This window comes from Tachysurus vachellii, chromosome 6 (assembly GCF_030014155.1).
Source record: "Tachysurus vachellii isolate PV-2020 chromosome 6, HZAU_Pvac_v1, whole genome shotgun sequence".
In the NCBI taxonomy this organism is placed as follows: Eukaryota; Metazoa; Chordata; class Actinopteri; order Siluriformes; family Bagridae; genus Tachysurus; species Tachysurus vachellii.
Genome location: NC_083465.1, coordinates 16,002,227 through 16,025,747, shown reverse-complemented (window position 1 = coordinate 16,025,747; position 23,521 = coordinate 16,002,227). Strand labels below are relative to the sequence as shown.

The following is a 23,521-nucleotide window of genomic DNA, read 5'->3' as shown; positions in this document are numbered from 1 at the left end:
GGATAATCATTTATCCCTGTTATTGATGCTAAAGTTTTTTTTTTAATTCCCAAAATTGTGAATTAAATAGATAGTCCAAAAACATGCACAAATGTTTACTAAACATGCTTTTTTTTCAGAATATAGAATGTGCATTTTATAATATTCCAAAGATGTAGTATTGAAGCTCAATGAACCGATCGAGAGTGGATCAGTTTGTTTGGTACATTTTTGAAAGATTTGTCTCATTTGCATTGACATCATTAAACAACCAGCTCTTGTTCTTGTACTAACCAAGTTCTTGTTTGAATAGTGTTTGCAAAATTAAAAAAAATACTTATTTTACTTAAAAGTTAAACTAACTTTTAATACCACACTTTGTATCTTGGATACATGCCATGCAAAGATTATTGGTCATTTGAATAAAGTTGAAGTTGAACAAATCCATCTGCAAAATAGAGAATTTAATATGCAGATAATTCAAAAGCATTACACATTCAGATTCTGACTAACATGTTGGTTAAACTTCAGAGCATATCCATGATAACCAGTGGATCAAAACACTAGGTGCACTACAGTTTTACTAAATATATAATTATAACATTACTAAATCAAAAGAAAGGGGTTTGTTAGTCATAAATTCTGTAGAAAACATGGTGGTTGGTGTGATATGATTGATAAATGACATTCTGACAAACATTCACAAATGTATCTATTGATAATGATATAGAAGATACTGATAAGGCATTAACAACATACTTCTCAAGAATTAATACATAAAATAGTGACAAGTAATAACAACATACTGTGTGTAATGCACTAGAGTTTCTCAGGCAGCAAAATATCATGAACCTGAAACTCATGATTTCAGCCTCTCTCTTTGTCTCTATCTCTCCCTCCCTCTCTCCCACTGATTTATATGTATGGTGTCATTCTGCTTTGTGAGATTACCCTACTTTACACTGTCTAATAATTCTTTAAATCACATCACAGTGCATGTCATTAACTACAGTACAAATGATTGTAATACAGATATTAATAGAGCATAACATTAGCTCACATTCACAGTATTAAATTCACTGAAAATCATGACAATACAGTATCGTCACAGTTTACCGCAGGAATAAATCATTAACACTATATATATATATATATAACACTATACCACAATATGTGGCATTTATTGGCTTTAATTTCTGCCTGAATTATAGTAATTTACTTCAATAGTTAAAGTATTATGTATCTACTGTATGTTTCTCTGTATATCTCTAAAATCCTTTATTTTATCATCTAAATCTATTAATGTAGAGAACTCTTTCATTAAGCCACGGAGTGGTAACATTGGTAGAATTTCTTTTTTCATTTATACTATTTGGCCAAATGTGTGTGACACCTCACCATCACATCCATATATAATTGTTGAACATCCTATTCTGAAACCCTGGGCATTAATATGAAGTTGGTCCCCTTTGGTCCCTGTTCTAATAACCTCCAAACTCCTTGTTAGTATACTAGATTTTGGAGCATGACTGTGAGGATTTGTGTGCAATCAGCCACAAGAGCAGTTGTGAATCCAGACTCGTTGGTGGTTATTTGTGTCTGCATTTCATTTCATCCCAAAGATGAGGTGGGGATGAGGTCAAAGTTCTGTGCAGCAATCTCTAATTTTTCCTCACCAACCTTTGCAAATCATCCTCATCTTAAAACCATTTTCATGGAGATCGCTTTGTGTACAGGGCTATCATCATGCTGGAACTGGATTCTTAAAGGGAAACCAAAATACTACAGCATGCATAAACCCTATAGACATTTATCTGCTTCCAACTTTGTGGCATCTGTTTAGGGAAACCCCATATGGGTCTGATTGTGAGGTGTCCAAATACCTTTGCCATAAAGTTTCACATATGTAAATGTTAAAGATACTGACTATATGAAGACATGTAGGAGGAAGTCAGATGTTCTGGATGAGAGACATACATAATTAAAGTATCACCTCTTGTCTGGTAATTACCGTATCATTAAAATGCATAAAATTCTAAACTCTTTTTTAGCCTTAACATGGACATTGTCAGTGAAAGGTTTTGCAATCTGGAGTGTAATCATATTGTTTCTGGAAGGAAATAAATCATTTATGATGTAATATGTAAGTACTGTTACATTTCCTAAGACTGCCCAGTTTAATAAATGATTGAATGATTATGACATGATTTGTTTATTTTAACTTAGCCTCAGTAGCAGAAGGTTCAATCTTTTGTCCAGTGAGCAGCTGCCAAATTCCTCCTCTATAATTCTCATTTCCAAGTGCATAAACAAAAAAATTGAAAGTCGGTGAGGTCTTGGCCAGAATAGGAGCAATCTGCAAAGACACACATATATTCTACCTTAATAATACTTTAAAATCTGTATAAATTCAAATGCAATGGTGCTTTTGATAAAATAAAAATATATATTATGCTTTATGACTTATAATTTTTATTAAATGGATACTTAGTGTTACCATTCGCAGTTTAGGAGACAAAACATTCACATTTTCCACAGCAGCATAGAAGGCGAGGATCCCATAAGGGCTCCAGCAGAACAGCAGCGTCTTTATAGGAGTGCTACAGTTGAACTGTAAAGAGGACAGAGAAGTACATTCAGTAATGGAGCCTGTCTGAATGTGCTAGTCAAATTAGTCAATGGTTAAGACACACATGATCAGATCACGATTAAAGGCTTTTCTTTAATTTTTTATACCATCTACTAACTTATAAAAATAATTAAGATATTAACACATTATGTAACTAAATTGTGCAATCAACAAGAATTGTATATTATATTATTATATAAATATGGTCCTAAAATGTTAAGTAAGCCTTCATGAGGCTAGTCACAAACACTGACATATGTTAAGCATTTTCTTACCCTTTGCTGGCCCATCTTCTTGAATTTCTTGTTAATGGATTTGTATGAGAAGAACACAATAAGCACTTGAATTCCCATGTTACAAATGGCCATTGGTATCAGGTAGGTGACATAGTTCCTAAGCAGAATACATGGGATTATTGTACTTTTTTTATTTTGCACAAATGTACAACCCAGTGTCACAGACAAAAGATATTACATATTTTTATCTGCAGCACTTTCTACATGTTGAATATTAAAATTCTAGCACAAGGATACATCATATTTTAACTAACCCCATTACTATACTACACTAATTAAATAAGTTCAATATATTTTTTTGTTAGATTAGCTTTTTATACATTAATAAAATTTCACAATGATGAATAGACACGAAACAAGCCTTTGTAAAAACAGTCAGGGTTATATGTGCTATTAAAGTACAGTGATGTGAATATTTTCAGAATACTGATCATTATAAGGCCGTAAATTCTTTCTTTTCAAATAGCCATGTACTGTAACTGTGTAGTGTTACATCAGGGTTTGCAAGCCTGATTTTGTTTGAAGAGAAGCTTTTATCAGTTTAGTAAGTCTAACCATATGTCAGGAAAAGTACAACTTCACACATTAAGTGTGCGACACTCAGTATTGGTTAAAAAAAAGCTATTATCATTACATATCAGTCATATTCAAAAAGTGGTAGAGGTAGAGGCGGGCTTGGTTAGGACAGGAGCACTTTCAAATAACTAGAACAGAGATTACATTATGTCAGTAAACATTGTGTTCTGGTACTGTATGTCAGGGCCTAAATTGCTGGTAACTGGTATGTACTGTATTATTTATAATATAATAAATAATCTGAATAATTTTGGGGCATTGATCAAAACAAGAACCTATATTAAAAAAAATAATGTCTCATACCTGTCTCCTTTGCTTAAGTCCAGAGTGCAGCAGGTCCTCAGGGGCTCATAGTCATACTCTCCCCAACCAATCAATGGCATAGCTGCCCAGAAGGCAGTAAAGAGCCAAATAAAAATGGCTATGGTGATGGCCCAGCTCCACTGCAACTTTGATCCTTATGGAATAAAAAAAAATTGACTCAAACACATCCCCCATTTCCACTATTGAGCATTTTCCTCACACACTGCCATTACAGTCCCCTTTACAAGTAGTGGAACAGCAAGGACAATTCTTTTTGTTGTTGCTGTAAACTGGGGTTGAGACAATACATATTTGCTTGGGATTAAAAGATAAATATGAAATGGACGATCATAACCACAGGATTTATTTCCTGATATTTTAGAACATTTTGTTTGAACCCCCCCCAATTTGATCAAAAATATTGGAACATGTGATCTTATATCCAAGGTGTTTGTTATTGATTGCTTAAACAATTAAAATATCTAAATGTCTATTCTTGATTTGAGACCTGGATTTTGCATGTGAAGAGTGAATTTATAAATTGCTCAGTAAGTGTATGCATTTTGATTGTTTTCTGTTTGTAATCCCTGCTCTTGTTCTTGGTGGACCTTGAATCTTTTGGATATTCTTAATTAGGACTCTGTGTACAAACTCAAAATGGCAGCTATTCACAGACTCTATTGTGTTGGGTGAATGCGTTACTCTATAGCCATGTGGAATGAAAGCTTGCTGAATAGGACGTGTAGCAGATGGTCTTTTTACTGTGTTGTCCAAACTAAGGAAAATAGTTCCAAATATAATTATAATCCTTAATCTCATTAAAGCAGTGGCTCTTAAAATAGCACCCCAAGAGTTCCATGAAGCATTTCCAGTTTATTTGTTTTGTTTTATGTTTCTTAAAGAGGTAATATTTATAGTTGTTAACTGTTTTGACTGGAATAGAATTAATCCAAAACTCAATGGAAAACTTGTTAATAAACAGCTGTTTAGTGCCAATAATTAGCCAGAATTATTGTAAACATAAATAATGAACCAAATATGTCAACCATTGGGTAATGTTCTTAAAAATGATGTATGCTGAGGTGGTCCTTACTGGTACAGTTTTGGTTGTATCTGTCCCAAGCAATGGCTGCAATAAAATGGATGCTAGAGAGGGCAGTTACGAATCCATGAAATCCATGGGTCTGGCATCCTTCAGATCCATAAGGCCAGTATCTGTAAGTTAATTTATCACACAAAAATATTGGTTAGACTTTGAAAAATAAAGCAACAGGTAAGATAAATGATTATGTTGTGCATGTCTAATGTGTAAGCCATAACATGTTTATAATGTGAATGGGTTTTTTATTGCCCACCCCCACTTTATTTTTCCTAACTAACCAAACATCTTATAAAATGTATGAAAGTTAACATGGATCATCTCTTTTGTAGAAATGAATTTCAGAAATTACCTCAGGAAGCTTGAGAAGGCTGCAATGGTGGCGTTTATAGAAATGCCCATATCTGCTAAAGCCAAGCTGAATACAAGGAAGTTACTAGGAGTCCGTAAATCACGTATTTTTAAGAAAGCAATAACGGTGACAGCATTCATTAACAATCCAAGGAGACCTTCAGAACACACGAGAGACGAAACGGTGGTCAATTCAGATGGACAGTTACGCAAACGTGCAGGAAGCACATTACATTACAGTACATCACAATTCTTACACGTTACATTCAAGCGTCGTGTATCAAAAAGCTCATCAACATGTTTTCTTACCCTCCACAAGCAGACATGATCCCAGTGCAAAAACATCCAGTTCAGAGAATCCCTCCGGCAGAAGGGAAGAAGGAACCATATCGGTGTTTTTTAAAATGTACTGTAGTATTCAGAAAATAATAATAATTAGAAAAAAAAATTCCAGAAATCACAGACCCGACACTGTGTGTGTGATCAGGAGAAAGGGTTTAGGATATTCGTGAGAAAAAGGCAAGAATGTCGTTATGCAAAAGTCCCAATCCAGTGAAGAATTTCTTAATGAACGTATCAGGCATTGCGTCGTTAATAGGTGTTTACACAAAGCGCTCATTCAGCTCCACAGCAAGCCTTTCAGTGGTCCTTCCTTGATCTGTGGTGAATGACACACGACCCAGCCCACCACAGCACTCATTTTTTTCATATCTGATTGGTCACATCTGAGGAGGTAGTCTCTACATAGTCTTTATAAAAAAAAAATATATATATATATATATATAATATCTGAAATGTTTACATGTTCTTTTTCTTCTTCTAGATTAAAAGTTGAGGTTCAGCAACATGCTTTGTATTAAAAAAATTGTCACTCAACATTTCATAGCCTTAATTCTCATGCTCATGTTAAAACGTTTGCTATTTATTTATTTATTTATTTATTTATTTATTTATTTATTTATTTATTTATTTATTTATTTCATTTTAAAATATGTTATTCATCATGTGCACCCAGTTAGTTTCTTTATAAGAACATGAACTAATCAGCTTCATGTTTTTCTTAAGATCACACATCTCATTGTGATGCAATGGAAAACATAAATATTAAGTGTTTTTATATGCAACATTGAAATACTTCTTAGTAGTCTCTTATTGAGCCTATTATTACCTACTACTACAAGCAAATTGGAACTGAGCTCCAAATCCTCTTAACATTTCTTAAAATACTTTATGTGCTTTTCAAAAATTCAAGTACTATAGAGCTAGACAGAAGACTGTTTATTCTTCTTAATTAATTTTTTTAATAAAAATAAATAAATAAATAAATATAAAAAAAAATGAAGAAATGTGGTAAGTAGTATATTTTTAATTTGTTGAACTTTGTGTCAAGTGCAACAGCACTAATTAAGCATTCAGTTCTTTATTCTGTATAATAATGCTATTTCAGATGCACTGTCTGTACTATTCTTAGGATACATATCCATTAACAGCCATTTGTGTATACTGCTGTTCGCCAAATAAATCTCTGGGATTTGCAGCAAAAATTATGGGCTTAACTGCCACAGTGGGACAGATTAAATATGTGTGGGTGAATCAGTCTGCATTATGACCAATACACGAGTGTTTTTGGCTTATAAAACACTCTCTCTCTCTCATCTCTCTCTTTTAAATCTGAGAAAGTATTAGCGAGAGCAGGATGGTACATGGAGCCCGACAGACTATAGAATGCTGCTGCAATATCAATAATTGCAAAAGTGGAGATTCTTCAGTAAGACTTATTCATGTGTGTTGAAATAGCGGAGTAAAGATGATGGCCATTGTTTTTTTTGCTCTGTTGCTTGCATCGGGAGGATTTCCACCTGCACAGACCTCATGTCCTTCTCAGTGCAGCTGTCTCTATCATAACCTGAGTGATGGATCTAGGTCCAGGTGAGTGCTTTAAAATATTTGTGTAAAAGACAGTTTGCATTGTTAATATAAAATATAATTGGATAATTTGATTACTTAAAATCATCTCAACCAAAATATTTGGCCCTGTCTTTTAATTTGCAGATTAATTATTGCATTTGATACACTTGATCTGTAACACCCTTCCTTTGTAGCTTTTTCTGATTCATAAAATGTATATCACTCACAAGTTCACAATTTACCATTAACCATTCCCTCTCATTTATCTAGGAGTGTGATTTGTAATGACCCTGAGATATCCCTGGTGCCTGCCAGCTTCCCCACTGACACGTCCAAGCTTAGAATAGAGAAAACATCTATAAAGAGGATCCCCAGTGAAGCATTTAAAGATCTCACCAGTCTGGAGTTTTTGTGGCTGTCCTTCAATGTATTATCATCGGTGAATGTGGACAGCTTCCGTGGATTGAACAGTCTGGAAGAGCTCAGGCTTGATGGAAACGCTCTTACTGTTTTTCCTTGGGAGTGTTTAAAGTATATGCCCAATCTGAAGCTCCTTGACTTGCACAGTAACAAACTCTCTTCAGTCCCTGCAGAGGCAGCAAAGTACATTAGATCTTTAACATACCTGGATCTTTCCAGCAATCACCTGGTGACGATGCCATCTGAAGTCCTTTCTACTTGGATGACCATCAAACCCAGTCAAGGAGCAGAGAGTTCAAAAATGATTCTTGGTAATTATAGCATTGTTAAATAATTGTATTAATAAAAAAACAAAACCTTATGTTACGTGATGTTAATCAATACATTTTGTAGACAATATGTAGTAATTTCAGAAAAAGCTATGGAATTTGTGTGGTTTTTTTAACACCATGGCTATAGCTAAGATATTCTTTCTTCAGATTGTTATTAGCTTTACCTAGGATATTGAATTTGTAACACTACCAAATTTAGCATTGAGTTTTCTGTATCTTGCTAGAGGACATACATATGCTGCATAAATGTGTGCTTTCATACTCTAAAGGGAATCATACTCAATCCGTAGACAAGGCTGATCAACATTTTGTCATTTTCTACAGATGTGAACTGATTCTTAGTACTTTGCTTCACCCTAGATTACCTCCCTAATAATCTCATTAGGTCTAACCTGTCTATGATGATGTAAAAGGTCTGACTACTCCCCTGCAGAAGTAAACTGTTTTTGTGTATTATGATTATGTGTACAGCCCTAGTTTTCTCTTATACTTTCTTATAAAGGGAATTTATTTTCTTCTTGCCTTAGGACTCCATGATAATCATTGGCTTTGTGACTGTCGGTTGTATGACCTGGTCCAATTCCAAAAGTCTCCATCACTGTCTGTGGCCTTCATTGACACCAGCCTGAGGTGCACTGCTCCAGAGAGTCTCTCAGGAGTTCACTTCAGTGATGCTGACCTGCGGCGATGCCAGGAGCCCAAGGTTCATTCAGCTGTATCCCGCATTAGGAGCACAGTGGGCAACAATGTGTTACTGCGGTGTGGTGCTATTGGCGTCCCCATGCCCAAGCTGACATGGAGAAGGGTGGATGGGAAAATATTGAATGGGACAGGTATGTTAACACAGTAATCAATGTTCAAGATACATTATCCAGCATCAGTAATTCAATGTACTGTAGTTGATGGCCCAGAATCACACTGGAGTATTTAAGTGTAATTTATAATGCTGGTTATTCATGGCTTCCAATTGTTCAGGTATATATCATCTTTCATTGTTATTTTGCAGTCAAACAAGAGAACTCTAAAGATGGAATTGTGTGGTCTATTCTTAATGTGCCTGCTGTCTCCTTCCATGACTCTGGGAAATACATTTGCAAAGCATCAAACTATGCTGGGAGTGCAGAGGCTGCAATTGCTTTAATCATAAGCAAGGCTCCAAAGTTAGACAATGGAACTGGATCTGTAAAGAAAGTCAAAGAAGACATACAAAACCCTGTTGAAAATGAAAAAGGTATTACCAAATATATCTCTACAAGACCTTCCTTTGTTCCTGTAACAAGAAGTCCTACGGGTTACAGTGGTTCTTATCCTGGATTGCAGAGTGACACAATTCCAGTGAGAGAAAGAAATGCACAACCAACAAGTCATGATCGATTGCTAGAGACCAATCTGAGCAACCTAGCAGCCAATACATCCTCTCTGCAGCAAGACTTTGACAGAATTGTTCGCTCAGTCAAAGTGATTGGAGATACAGACTATACTGTGTGCCTAATCTGGAGAGCTCCAAAAGCCAACAAAACAACTGCCTTTAGTGTGCTCTACGCAGTATTTGGAGAGAGAGACATGCGCAGAATTAATGTCAGTCCTGGCAACAATAGGATCATCATTGAGGGCTTGGTTCCTAAAACCAAATACATTGCCTGTGTTTGTGTAAAAGGGCTAATTCCTAAGAAAGAGCAGTGTGTAATCTTCTCTACAGATGCAGCAGCAAGTGCTAGTGGGACCCAAAAGCTAATTAATGTAGTTGTAATCTCAGTTGCCTGTGTGATAGCTGTGCCTCTGACTGTAGTCGTCTGTTGTGGTGCACTTAAAAGGAAAATCCAGAAACTTCTGAGCAAAAAATCCAAAGATGCTCAGGATTCATTTGTAACATTTGAGAGTATCTCCCCCAGCACAAAAGCCAAAGGCCTGGATGGGGACTATCTCTCTAAACTTAATCCAGAGGAGTCCAATAGATTGCTATCAGCTAGGTCTAGCCTGGACTCTGAATCCATCAATAAGATCGAAGAACATCCAAATGAATACTCATGCTGACAATTTTCCTCAATCACAACTCCACCATCAACCAGCCTAGGCATTTACACTCAAAACCAGCACCAGCATATTAGTTCACAAAGTTTATACATAAACTGCAGTGATGAACATTACTCAACAATTCCAGTTAGTAACTAAGAATACAATGAGAAGGAGTCTCTCACTGTGATTTAATATGTTTTTTATTTAATGTTCTCTTTTACTATAGACACAATTTTAATTAAATGACTAGTCCATATGGCTGGTGGTGGGGTTGTGGTTGAGGAATCCCTGAAGCATGCACCTCTCTCTCTCTCTCTCTCTCTCTCTCTCTCTCTCTCTCTCTCTCTCTCTCTCTCTCTCTCACTCACACACACTCACACACACACACACACACACACACACACACACACACACACACACACACACACACACACACACACACACACACATGCAGGCACACAAACACACACACAAACTACTGGTCCTTCAAATCTGTGACATTAATATACTTTTTTTGTATTTAAAATATACATTTATTATGTTAGGATTTCATCTTCATATTGACATAGATTGGCCAGAATTTGTCAGTCAATTAAAGACTAATGGACATGTATTTTTCATTTCACTATTCTCTCATAGTGATTGAAATGATGATTGTTATTACTGTAAATTCTGAAACACTAATAGATTATTACATATAACGTTACTTATGATTCTGTAGTTGTTTATTTAGCAAATGTGGAACTTGTGCAACTGATTTTTGTGTTGTGTCCTAAAAATAAATATTTTATATGAATGCATATGAAGACTGAGTACGCTGAAGATTAGACAGTACAATGTTACACCACTTACCTGTGCTATTACCACAACCTTTCCTTTTTCAATGTACTCTAGTCTACTAATACCAACTATACTTTTTGCAAGAAATAAGATTATCTTATCATACAATCTGGATATTGCTTTATGCTCTATAGAGTTATGTTCAGAGGTTATTGTTAACAGGCTTTAGATAACTGTACTAGACATACCCTGTGCATAGGGTGGTTGTGACCGTTATAGGACTATCAATGCCATTCATAGATCATTGCTTCATTTGTCAGCAAATCATCTCAGCTCAATCAGCTTACAGTGTTTTGCTAGATGTACCTCTACAGCCAATTACCATGGGAGATCAGTTCCTTTATCTTACACAGTGTACGATAATATTGGGACACAGTGTCACCTTTGATTTTTGGAGGTGCCAAATCTTACCAGGTCCTGAATGGGGAGAAATCCCCACAGGTGTTTCAACTAATAGCAAAAGAGGTAGACAATAAGGAATACTTAGAGACATAATGTCATCTTTATTGTATTGGTACAAAGCTAATTTTCAGCAATCAATAATTTATTGTGTTGTGAGAATGAAAAATTAAATATGATATACTAAAAGAATGCCAGTATATTTATATTCTTTGTATTTATTTTTTGTATTTATTTTTGAGATATATATGTTATATTAAAATTGTAAACCATTTATTTTGTGGTAATCATCATAGAAAAGGATATGTTAAAGGAACTACCAATCAACTATCTACCATCTTCATTTTCTCTACTTATTTCATTTAAGTCCATTGTTTGATCCCCAGTGTTCTACTCCACTGTCCCATATGCAGGGAAGGTCTTTCCATCAAACGATTTGACTTTCAAAAGATTTCACTTGTCCTTGCCCAGCTGTCACTAATGGAATATGTAGATGTGCTACAGCTTCCATTAACAATAATCATAGAGTTCCCTGAGCTACACTTCGGGTCTCACAGACTGCTTATGACGTTTTTATCCAAAGTCTTATACAGGGCTTAGGATAAAAGCCTGATAAGTTCCAGGTTGTTCTGAGTTCATACTCCAAAGTGATTTCAACTAATGGTTTCCAAAGTATATGTTAAAGCTTAAAATAAATATATCATTGTTTTGAATGTTTTTTCCCCCTGGTGCACTTTCCATGTTTTAATCCTGACTTAAAAATCATCCTGTAACTTCTTAATGGTATAATTCCACAACATGTGGGCTTTTTGTGCATCAGCAATAAGCATACACATCCTTCAAAATTGAATATAAATACTTATAATTGTAAATATTAAAGTTTTGTTTTCTGAGCTTGCTAATGCCTTTTCTGGTAAATAGTTTCTAATACACAATTTTACATAAATTACATATTTTTTTATTATACATTATTTGTAAACCCCTTTCATTTTGTGGCATGTAGATATAAAGACAAACCTTTAAAAATAATGTAACGATACACTTTTATACCTTTGCTACAAATACACTTATATGGCTTATATACACTTATATAGCTTTGTACAGTATATACACAAAATATGAGTTTGAGTCCTGTCTTCATATAATTCTGTGTGTTCTTTAGTGTTCTATAGGAATAATATAATAATATAAAACAACTAGTGACAAAACAGTCCTCAGTTCAAATAGTGTAAATAGGCAATTCAATATTAGACATTTCGTGTTAATTAAAGTTCGTATTCTTTGAATTTATTTCACATAGAAAGACACCAAAACACCAAACAATTACAGATGGTTGTATAAATACAGTATGTTCATTATAGCACATATTGTAGAATAAAGGTTGCTTTTTGGAAGCCTCATTTTTAACTATGGCAGGAGAAAATTAGGAAATTGTACCCGTTGGATGAGAGGGTTACTGAAAATCAACACAGTACTTTTGACTGATCACCTTCATCCCATAATGAAACATTTGTATTCTAACCCATCTGGCGCACAGGGTATGAGGTCTCAATGATTGGTTTGATGAGAAAATTATGAAAAACATGTGCTATAGCCTTTATAACCAGATCTCACCCAAGTTGAGCACATATTTTGGCTCTCCACCAACATCATTAAAAGAATAACTGAGGAATTGTTTGAAGAATAGTTCAATAGAGTTCCAGGGCTATGCAGAATCAGTACCATGGAGGTTGTTCCGCTCATGATGTCCCAACACCAAACTAAGACACCTTATATATACAAAGAGTTCATTGCGTGAATTGTTGTCTATCAAACTGTCCTAAATGTAACAGGAAAATTAAAAAAAAATTTAATAAAAAATGGTTAAAATACCAAAGTCTTAAACAACACCAGAAAACAGAAGATTCAACTGTTGATCAGGATTGGCCATCCTAAAATTCATTAGAATTTCATCTGTGGTATGACTTTTACAATAAATGGTAGTTTTGTATAGTTGGAGTCTGCTGTCAACTTTAAAAGCATTAAGAACCAATTAGATGACGTGATTGGCAGTATAACAGAAATGAAGGCTGAGATCTTATCCTCAGGACAAGTAAGCTATATATTGCTCATATCATATGATACAAGACCAAATGATTGGCAAAGTTTACACACACCTCTCTCATCCCCACTGAACATCAAGGAAGATGTAAGTGTGTAAAATGTGCATATTTCAAATATACACATACACTTGAAGCACTAGTATTGGTTTATTAATTTCTTCTGCTCAAGTCTTAATTTGAGCTCAGACACCAGTGCTGTGTTCACATGGCTCTGTTTGTTCCTGAAAGATTTTTGCTTTGCCATTGGTGCAGAAACAGTTGGCACTGCCCAAGGCCGATCTGCACGTCTTAGAAAGCCTGGCAGTGGAGGTGGCAGGGGTGGGGAGTGATGCACACCCACACTGTTATTGTTACAGTTGACATTCTCTGGGACCTCAGATTCTTTCATGAACCTTTCACTATTATTCTGTTGTTTAAAGGGATTATAGAAGTTCCATTGTTTGCATTGCCTATGTTTTTTTTTGATGATCCGTCGAGAAGGCAAAATCTTGTTAGACTTTTTATTACGCATAAAAATAGCCGTAGAGATCAAGACTGTCACAAAAACCAAAGCTATAATGACAGTTGCAAGCATGCCAAGGATTTGCATGGGATTTTCTCTTCTTTTCATTAAAAAAGATGCCAATGGGTCATTGAGTTGAGTCTGTAAAAGAGCACAAAGAAATATCAAGTCCATGGGACTGAAAGCATAAAATAGACTAACTCAACAGCAGCCAACACACACATTGTTGAGATTATCACACATATGCTAGCAATATCACAGCATATTATGTGTAGATGAACAGAAGGTATTGTTAATAAAAGGAAATAAAGGTAAATAAATAATAATGTAGAACTTGGGAACATAATATGATTATAATTGAGTCCACAATTTGATTTTTGGAATTTGATTAAAAGAAATTTGTATGTCAGAGCCTATTGCACATTAATACAAGATCAGAAGGGTTAAATAAGGCACCCAGAAATGAGATCAAATAGTCTTAGCTATCAGATAAGAATTTTAACTCCAATGGATGTCTTTATTTATTTTTTAAAAGTGTTACTGTTACAGTGCTTAGCACTTGTTCTCTTTTACAGACTGCTATTGTGATGGATCATCTGAAAGTGAAAGGAAAAGATGGAAGATTCATGGAAGAAATAAGTGAAGTAGCTTAACATTGGTGATGACAACAAAATGCATTTGTGCAGTGCTGGAAGAGAGAATCATATTTAAGGCCTCCTTGTAATCTTTCTGATCTTGCACTGTGGGTGGACCCGGGACTTTTTCACAGAGTTCCAGTAAATTATCGTAGATATGAAAACTGCCAATAAGATCATGAGGATGACAGTGCTGAAACATATAGCAAAAACAGTCCAGGGTTGTGATCTTAGGCTCAAGAAGTAGGAAATAATTCTGCTTTTGATCTGCAAAAGCAATAGAATAATATCACAAACTTAATCAACAAAATTTTACTGATTAAAATGGTATCAAGGTATAATTAGAGAGCTACAACATACCGCTTCTATGATATCAATTTTCACAAGTGTGGTTGTACTGAAAGATGGAGAGCCTCTGTCTCTGGCCTGGACCACTACAGACCAGGTGCAGTCTTTCTGATTTGTAATGTTGTGCACTATATCCATTGACTTGATGTATGGCTTCAGTTTGATTTCCCCTGTCTCTGCATTAATGTCAAATATATTGTCTGGTTCTGCTTTCATGATGGAATACTCAATAACATTGTTTGGCTCCTCTGCATCATCATCTACTGCCTGAACAAAAAAAAAAAAAAATATATATATATATATATATATTTTGCAAATACATTTTACAATTCCTTTATTTAAATTTTACAATATACAAATAACGAAACAAACAAAACCTCCCTGACCTCGATTTTCACATGTGCACCAATAATCATTGTTTTCTCTAAAATATTCTCATTGAATTCAGGTGGATGATCATTGATGTCCAGAACTGTGACAAAAACCTCAGCCAGGCTGAATTTTCCCTCGGTGTCCTCAGCCTTAACAATGAAATTGTACTTGGATTTTACCTCAGCATCCAAACTGGCCCAGGGCTGGGTGTAGATGATTCCTGAATCTGACTGGATGAAGAAACTGCAGACGTATAAAGAGGCAGGAAATGAGCACACACAGGAGAGTGAATTACACCGTCTGAGCTTTAAAGATTTTGAAGCAATCTGAAAACCATAAAAGCAAATTCTGTAAAAATATTTTTTACACATGAAGATTGTACCTTATTTATAACATTACATAATTTGATCATAGGGCTACATAATAAGCCTTTCATAACAACCATGTAATTAAAAGAAATCATGTGTAAAGGTTTGTTTCAACAGATTTCGACATGTATATAACTTTACTTTTAACATGAACTTTTTTAACCCTCAAAACTTCAGCACTGAGATATTAATAGATTAATGGGTTTTACAAGTTTTCCTATTATTATAAATAATTTACATAGTAAACGTCAGTTATTATTTTTTTCTATTTTGCAATGAACATAATATATGAGAGTATATGATATATTGCAGTTATGAGATTATGAGACTATTTAATGTATAGCAATGAACTAATCTTAATGAATTCAAATTGATAACCTAAATATCATAAACACTACTTAAATTTATAATGTTTAAAAGGAAAAATATCTTAACCATGCCGGACTGTGTTACCTTGGAAAGTCTGAATTTCATTTATCTTCCTGCGAAACCATTAGTTACATAAAAAGCCATTGTATTATGACCAAAAACACAATATTTAACAAAGCCCCTTTGTTTTTGACTGAAGACAGTTTATAAAACTTGAGGTTTGTGTAAGTTTCCACTGCATAAAGTACATATTGCTGGAGAAACATACGACAGAACAAATCTACTTACAGATCTGATCCTGAGCCATGGATGGAGTATTTGACAACACCCCACAAACCAGAGTCTGGATCCTTAGCCTGGAGGCAGAGCATAAGGTGATCAATTAATTATCAAGGGAAAAAAGACATTTTAATGACATTTACAGCATTTGGCAGATGCCCTTATCGAGAGCCCTTATCTCTTTTTTATACAGCTGAGCAATTGAGGGTAAGGGTATGCTCAGGGGACTAACAGTGGCAGCTTAGTGGACCTGGGATCGAACTCACAACCTTCTGATTGGTAGCCCAAAACCTTAACCACTAGGCTACCACATGCCTAATTACACAAGTATAAAACAAGAAGTACTAAATATTGCTATGATGATATTATTATCATATCAAGTCATAGCTAGAATTATTATTATAATGTCACTGAGCTCCTACTAATCAAATGATATCACCTTAGTTATTGATTTATATTGGTTTTGTGGTCAAGGTTAAGAACTATGAATAGAGTAGATCAGGGATCAGAATATTGCTCATGCACACAGACCGAGGGCTAATCACATTTACAACTTGCAGTTGTTGTTATAACTGACACATAAATATTTTGTAGAATAAATATAACATTTAGCCAAAGGAATTTTAATCTCATCCAGAATTTAAACCCCTCTTGTCATTCAAAATAATGGGATCATTACACAATATAAATATGCAGATGAAATCCAAACGAAAGACATGGTAGTGTTATATAACTTCATTTTGTCATATAACTTGCAAGAGGTTAATGTCATTGCAATGACAAAAAGTGATGAAATTATATGACGTAAATCAGCTCATGAGCTAAACACAAAATTAAATAAACACTTTCAATGTTGCACAACTAGGTTAGATTTGGTTAAACTTTTTCATGAGTTATACACACACACACACACACACACACACACACACACACACACACACACACACACACACACTGTATATATTGTGTATTGTGCATATATATATATATATATATATATATATATATATATATATATATATATATACTTCCCTAATATACTTTTATATATATATATATATATATATATATATATATATATATTTTGCAGTTCGCTATATTTCTTGTCATATCTTGTACTACCTGGGTGAATGATCCGCATTTCAATACCACACTATAATTAATAAGAAATAAGAAAATAGATTGGTTTTACTTACAGTCACAGACACAACATTGGAGCCACCTGGTGAGTTCTCTGGGATTCGTGCAATATAGAAATCAGAGGAGAACCTTGGAGCGTTATCATTAGTGTCAAGCAAGTGTATGACTATATCTGCAGTGGCACTGAATCTCTCAGGGGTGTCAATTTCCACTGCAAGAATCTAAAAAGTCAAGAAATCCTCCATAAATTCCTTCTACTTGAACTTTCCATTGAAACTGACATTGGTATTATAGAAACATATCAGAAATATCGAAACTTTCTTAAAAAATCTTGTTAAACATACATTACAGTATTTAAATTGTATGGAATAAGCTTTTTAGAATTAAACTGGAATTAATGGCAGACTTATAACTGAATTATAAATCAAACGGTGATTTAGTTCAATTACTTCAATTAATTCAATTTAGTTCAAATCAATTACATAAAAGAAACATGATAAGCTGTATCAATACAACACAGACAATAGGCAAATGATAGGACAAAACCACTGTAACATAGATCCACTTTAAATATAAATATAAATATAAAATGATAAATAGTATGGTGTTTTTCTTAAATAAAATTAAAACCGAGAAGCATCGCCGGAATATTAGGCACATCCGGACTACTATTCCCACAAAGCCCCGCGCCGACCTAATTACGCCACCAGCTGTTTCCCATTTCCCACGCTATATAGACTGAACCTGAACTTTCCCTCAGTGCGAAGTCTCGACTAGCGTTTGCTGTCATTCTGAGCGTTTCCTTGTTGTTATTCTGTTTTCCGGTTTTGACTCTGTTCTGATACTCTGTCTCTCCGATTGTCTGCTGCCTGCCCTGACCTTCTGCCTGCCTTTTCGTTTATGATTCTGTGCCTGCCCTTCGATATCGTTTTGCCGAGCTTTGACCCTGCCTGTCTGTGTACGATCTGTTAATAAATTCACGCTGCACATGGATCACCAGCCGTACGACTCCTCCTTACAATACCAATGGTATTATACCATAACATTAATTATTTTCATATAACAGCACACCCTATAATGTTTTTTTTTTATTTATTAATTACATATCTAATTTATTCCTCTTTATTTCTATGCTGTGGATTCAAAATATTTTTTACTGTTCTGACTTTTTTTTTTTGTCATATAATAAGTCAGGTCACCTTGAATGTCAGAAACTGGAATTTCTCATAGTCTATTGCAGTGGAATCTTCTACTAATAAAGTGACTTGAGCTTCATTAAGGACAGTCTGAGGGACCAGTCGCAACATGTGACCTGGCCCCACCAGCCTGAGGTTGAACTTTGCATTTGCACCCTAAAAAAAACCAAAAACAAGTTAATAACATTGACTTAAAGTGAACTGCAAATACGATTTGCAGAATACATCAGTAGAGAGTTTTTCTAATCTTGGGCTCTAATCCTCATATGCAGATTTCTCAGATTACTGTATTGGATTGTTGACAGTTTGACATGATCCTGGATTTAACCTTTTTTTTTTTCTTCAAAGCCCAATCCAAAAATCTTACCTGGTCTGAGTCATTGACTGTAATCCTCAAGCCTCTCAGTATCTCACCCTCTGGAGGATGTTCGTACATGGTCAACTCAAATGTGTCCTGTGGGCCAGTCTCACCGTAAAAGGTAGGGTGGTGGTTATTCAGGTCCACTACTCGAATAGTTACAGTAGTGAGAGCAAAGTCTATGACACTTCCCTGTGTATTCACCTCTGAAGCCTGACAATAATGAGAATTGAGATTCAGATTCAGATTCACAGAGCCTATTCTTAAGACTACTGATATTAAAACTAACCTTGACCTTGATATTAAATATTTCCTTTCTTAAATTATCTGGATAGACTAGGAGAGTGATGCAGCCACTTGTTTTGTTGATACCAAATATGCCATCAGCTCCTACAAAAATGTAACACACAAAAATATACCCAGGATGAGAGACTCAAAAACTGCAACAATGATACAGATAATTTATTCCAAACATAACGGAACCTAATTCTGATATATTGCTCGTACAGAATCTGATACATACCACTTTCAATAGAATAAACAATTGGATTAGGAGCTTCTACATCTCCATCTTTGGCATACACAGTGAATATTTCAGATCCCTAAAAATGATTAGAAAGAAGTCAAACAAACAACAACAATAATAATAACAACAACAACAATAATAATAATAATAATAATAATTAATAAAAATAAACTGTATAAGAGCATAAGTGGGTTGGAAGCTATTATTATTATTATTATTATTATTATTATTATTATTATTATTATGAGACATGACATTTTTATGTCAGATTAGGTCAAAACTACTATAACAATTGGAAAATTATGAGCACTCACAGGTGAAGAGACTTCATAGACATAGCCAAAATATGGTGCACCAACAAAACTGGGAGGAGTGTCCTGACTGTCAATAACATTAATTGTCAAGGTAGCAGACGATGACAATACCTGCTCCCTTCCATTATAACTTCCACCTCCATCCTTGAAGCAATGGGGGTGATTAGGTATTTTAAATGTTGCAAATTTGTTATTTAATCCAAAAAGAATTGGTACTTAATTAGAAGAACCCAACAGAAAAAAAAATCAAAACAGATTAGGATTGTGAATTATGGATGCCTACTGACTCAGATGCTTGATTTTTCTTTTACAGATACAAAATAAATACTTTTTGAATGTAAACTTTCCTATGTGCTTAGATATGAAATATTATTGTCTTACACACACTAGGCAGGATGTGACCATGACTATCACGTTCTTTGTGTATATCGTATAATAAACAAATCGTTTGAAACTTTATTCTACATATGTTAGAAAAAGATCACAGAATTTTAATCAAGACAGTTATTTTTACTGTATATTTCACAAGTTAAAGAGACAGATTAGAGTCTATTCATTTTTGTTTTTATTAAAAACAATATAAAGTGTCACTCACCTTTGCCACCACAGTAAGAAAATGTGTTCTCACTGTTTCATAGTCAAGAGACTCTTTAATCCTTAGCACTCCACTGTGGTGGTCAATAGCAAACTTAGTGTTTGGACCAGTGCTCTATATATTAGAAAAAAAGGCAGTTATAAAAGTTTTAATGCCTGTCCAGCTCAGAAACTAGTTTAAATTCATTTGTACTTTAGTTTGAACAGTATATCTGAGAGCATTGTAGGGTTAACCTAAACGTAATTATTCATACTGAATAAAACATTAACACTGGGTTCATTACAGTGACAGATCTGTTTTAGGTCTAGATGGCCATTCATTATAGTTTAAGGGTGAAATCTCATATGTCCAGATTAATAAAGTTGAAATGTCACTCCAGTACAGTCATGAATCACTACCATGTCCCAGAGAGCTGAGAGCTAAGCTCTTAGTATCTGACACAAATGTGATTATAATCTAATCCCAACAGCCTAACAGCATGAGTGCTCAGTATGTGCTTTGCTGCACATTTTAGTTTAAGGTCAAATGCATTTAAGTTTTTTTTTTGCAATCAGATTAATTTCCCAGTCCTTAATCTTTACACTGATATTCTACTCAAAAAAATGGCAAGAAATAGAAATGAAAAATGTTTCATCTAAAATAGTTTTAACTAGTTCATGACTCACAGATCCCCAGAGATAAGCCATGTTCTAATCTAGAGCTTGTAGGATTGGAAAGATGAGTAGTTACTTGAAGAAAGTAGGTGACGGATCCACCTGAGCCTGTATCTTTATCCACAGCCTGCACTTTAAAAATACTTCTCCCAGAAGGTGTGCTCTGTATACACACACACACACACACACACACACACACACACACACACACACACACAAACACACACACAGTATCCAATTGTCAGATAGTTGTTTAAAAAAAGCCATGTTGTTGTTTCGGTAAAAGGTCACCATTCTTACCTCTGGCACGTCGACATTGGAGGGCAGGTTCCCGAACTGAGGCGCCTCATCATTTGCATCCGTCACATAAACCCTTACTTTTTCTACTATCTTCACAAGTTAGTTAACAGCATATTAGTTAAAACATTTACATCAGCACATTTTATGATTGATTATGATATGATAGACCTACTTTGTTAAACTCGTCAGAAATACTGACAAGGACTTCAATCTCATCCTGTATCTGCAAGGGTAATCAGATTATCAGAATTTAAAAAAGTATATCCATGACATTTTTCAGCAATTAGAGCTTATTTAGTATGATTTAGGGGCATACCTCTCTGTCAAGTTCCTCTATCAATGTAACAATTCCAGATATGGGATCAACTCTAAAATATTCCTTAGCTCCTGGATCAAAGCCCAGGCCATATCTTACGGTCCATCCCTCTGGATCAGTTCCATTCAAAATATATATATGTGTTCCTAAAGTATGAAAAACAGGATCAGTACTGCCATGTAAATAAACTCAAAATAAATGCAATACTTGGATTAAACTACCTAAATTCCTTTAGTGTATAATTTGTAATCTGTTGTCTACATGACACACTCTAAAGCAGACCCCTAAACACATATATCTATTACAGCAACCAAGTTAATGCTGTTTACTTTTAGCCAAAAAGAAGTTCACTGCCTTCAATCTGTCTTCAAATAGCACAACAAAAACATCAGCTGGACAATGTGAGTTTAAACCCTGACAATGCCACAGCTATCTGTCATCAGTAGCCAAGGGAGCAAGAGCTGTGCTCCCTGGGTGGGAGCGATGGCTTAGTCTCTCTCACGTCAATCACAGTGACACTCAGTGACAGTCATGGGACACTGTGAAATCATACACGTGAGCTCACATTTCACTTTACACTGACTGTCCTACACTGCCCTGTGATGCAGCATAAACAGCAGTGTGAAAAGATGTGTTATGTGTGTTTTACACGTCTTTCAGGAAGTGCATGTTAGACTTTACTTTTCTTGTTTGTAGCTGTCGTATGACAAGGGAGAGCTGGCTGGTGAATTTGCCACGTGACCAAAATTTAGGTGAGGTTATGAACATGTTTGTTTAGTCTATGATGTTATTTTATCCTGTAGAAATCTAAATACTGTTAAATACTGTATGACATAATTCTGTTATTGAGTAGATCTCTTACCTTTTGGTGTGTCCTCTGAAAGACTGAACAATGCCAGGTTACCATTGTTACTATGGGGCCCATTATCATAGAAATATGGTGCATAATCACTCTGGGCTGTGAAAATAAAAATAAAAAGTTATTTCTCATGTCTTACATACTGTGCATGTAAACATATAAGTGGTGCCTTACATGAGAAACTGACTCTTAATGCAAGTTACTGTTTTATACACTAGCCCTTCTGTGGCTACTCACTTACCTGGTCTTACCAGTACTGTAAACTACTGGGTTATTATACAGTAGAACCATAAAAAACTGTTATTCCCTGTTATATTTTTAAGTCTGCAGATAAAATCATTACAGTTTCTCAATGTAATGTTCAAGAAACCACACATACTCACTTGCTACTGTTTACGTAGATGTGTAGATAATGTGAATATAAGGCATAAATACACACTGTATTATTAGCAGGAATGGAAAAAGATTTAAAAAGAGATTTTTTAAACACTAGATTATTTGTCTAAAGATTATTTTAGATCAAGATATTTGAATTTTAAATACTCACCTAAATAAAAATGTACCAGCAAAAGAAACCGTGACAGTATACTTTCATCAATATTCATCCTAAAAAAACTGAAATATTCCAAGACAAGTGGCAGTGCTTGGATCTAAGCAAGTGTCTCTTTGAAGCTGTTTGTTGTAGACTGAGAAGAGCTAAAGCTAATCCAATGATGAGCCTTAGACCAGGGCCATTTTTAACCCCCTTTTCTGTCTTGACTACATCAACACCAACAGGGTCTTACAGTTTTTTGATATTAACACAATTTATATTATTTTACAGCTACAAGAATGTGTTTTTTTATGAGCGTATAAGTGCTTGACTGCACTCATAAAAAATATTGAACCAAGGACTGGGAAAATGCACTGGGAAAGTCTCATAAAAATATAGGGCTATATTTTAATAGTATAAAATGTGCTTTTGTTACACAAATAATAAAACAAATCGGGAGCTCTATAAGTAAGGCTTCTATGTCAATGATCAATTAGCCATGCGTTTTTTTCTTTAATTGTTCATGTGAGGAACTAAAAGCAATTTTATTACAATTGTACAATGCATTCACATTTAACATTTTTTTAATAATATTTTTATTTTCTACAG

General features: G+C 34.7%; 3 protein-coding genes across 8 annotated transcripts; 1 reads left to right on the top strand and 2 right to left on the bottom strand.

The window, feature by feature from the left end:
- Window positions 1-617: 617 nt before the first annotated feature.
- On the bottom strand, window positions 618-5,869 carry rgra (retinal G protein coupled receptor a). Of its 2 annotated transcripts, none has more exons than XM_060871397.1 (7): window positions 5,543-5,869; window positions 5,235-5,391; window positions 4,877-4,998; window positions 3,784-3,937; window positions 2,884-3,001; window positions 2,477-2,590; window positions 618-2,335 (listed from the first exon to the last, which is right to left on the bottom strand). In XM_060871397.1, the coding sequence occupies exons 1-7, from the start codon at window positions 5,619-5,621 to the stop codon at window positions 2,192-2,194; spliced, it is 888 nt and encodes a 295-aa protein (XP_060727380.1). In that variant the 5' UTR covers window positions 5,622-5,869; the 3' UTR covers window positions 618-2,191. The 2 variants fall into 2 exon arrangements, with proteins under 2 accessions (XP_060727380.1, XP_060727381.1); XM_060871398.1 differs by having other exon boundaries at window positions 5,235-5,300.
- Window positions 5,870-7,040: 1,171 nt separating this feature from the next.
- LOC132846791 (leucine-rich repeat, immunoglobulin-like domain and transmembrane domain-containing protein 1) lies at window positions 7,041-9,981 on the top strand. The gene is made up of 4 exons (XM_060871506.1): window positions 7,041-7,162; window positions 7,412-7,872; window positions 8,421-8,726; window positions 8,900-9,981. Exons 1-4 carry the CDS (start codon window positions 7,041-7,043, stop codon window positions 9,925-9,927), a joined length of 1,917 nt encoding a protein of 638 aa, XP_060727489.1. The 3' UTR covers window positions 9,928-9,981.
- A 2,446-nt stretch (window positions 9,982-12,427) lies between these two features.
- On the bottom strand, window positions 12,428-23,044 carry cdhr1a (cadherin-related family member 1a). 5 transcript variants are annotated; one of them, XM_060871391.1, is made up of 17 exons: window positions 22,928-23,044; window positions 22,384-22,479; window positions 21,522-21,667; window positions 21,378-21,428; window positions 21,206-21,295; window positions 20,982-21,068; window positions 20,253-20,366; window positions 19,658-19,801; window positions 19,341-19,419; window positions 19,107-19,207; window positions 18,827-19,030; window positions 18,463-18,615; window positions 17,320-17,484; window positions 16,133-16,200; window positions 15,122-15,350; window positions 14,748-15,002; window positions 12,428-13,893 (listed from the first exon to the last, which is right to left on the bottom strand). In XM_060871391.1, the coding sequence occupies exons 1-17, from the start codon at window positions 22,983-22,985 to the stop codon at window positions 13,387-13,389; spliced, it is 2,547 nt and encodes an 848-aa protein (XP_060727374.1). In that variant the 5' UTR covers window positions 22,986-23,044; the 3' UTR covers window positions 12,428-13,386. The 5 variants fall into 5 exon arrangements, with proteins under 5 accessions (XP_060727374.1, XP_060727376.1, XP_060727379.1 ...); XM_060871393.1 differs by having other exon boundaries at window positions 15,287-15,350; XM_060871395.1 differs by having other exon boundaries at window positions 13,774-14,654.
- Between the last annotated feature and the right edge of the window lie 477 nt (window positions 23,045-23,521).

Bases quoted from the DNA above. Each gene is read 5' to 3' on its own strand.
- rgra (XM_060871397.1), bottom strand. From the start codon at position 5,621: ATGGTTCCTTCTTCCCTTCTGCCGGAGGGATTCTCTGAACTGGATGTT. The intron at 3,938-4,876 runs GTAAGGACCACC...TTATTCCATAAG, and splicing joins ATACAACCAAAACTGTACCA to GATCAAAGTTGCAGTGGAGC. The intron at 2,336-2,476 runs GTAACACTAAGT...GTGTCTTTGCAG, and splicing joins TGTCTCCTAAACTGCGAATG to ATTGCTCCTATTCTGGCCAA.
- LOC132846791 (XM_060871506.1), top strand. From the start codon at position 7,041: ATGATGGCCATTGTTTTTTTTGCTCTGTTGCTTGCATCGGGAGGATTT. The intron at 7,163-7,411 runs GTGAGTGCTTTA...TCATTTATCTAG, and splicing joins AGTGATGGATCTAGGTCCAG to GAGTGTGATTTGTAATGACC. The intron at 7,873-8,420 runs GTAATTATAGCA...TTCTTGCCTTAG, and splicing joins GAGTTCAAAAATGATTCTTG to GACTCCATGATAATCATTGG.
- cdhr1a (XM_060871391.1), bottom strand. From the start codon at position 22,985: ATGAATATTGATGAAAGTATACTGTCACGGTTTCTTTTGCTGGTACAT. The intron at 22,480-22,927 runs GTGAGTATTTAA...TTATTTTCACAG, and splicing joins GCTGGTACATTTTTATTTAG to CCCAGAGTGATTATGCACCA. The intron at 19,031-19,106 runs GTTAGTTTTAAT...CATTATTGTCAG, and splicing joins TATTTAATATCAAGGTCAAG to GCTTCAGAGGTGAATACACA.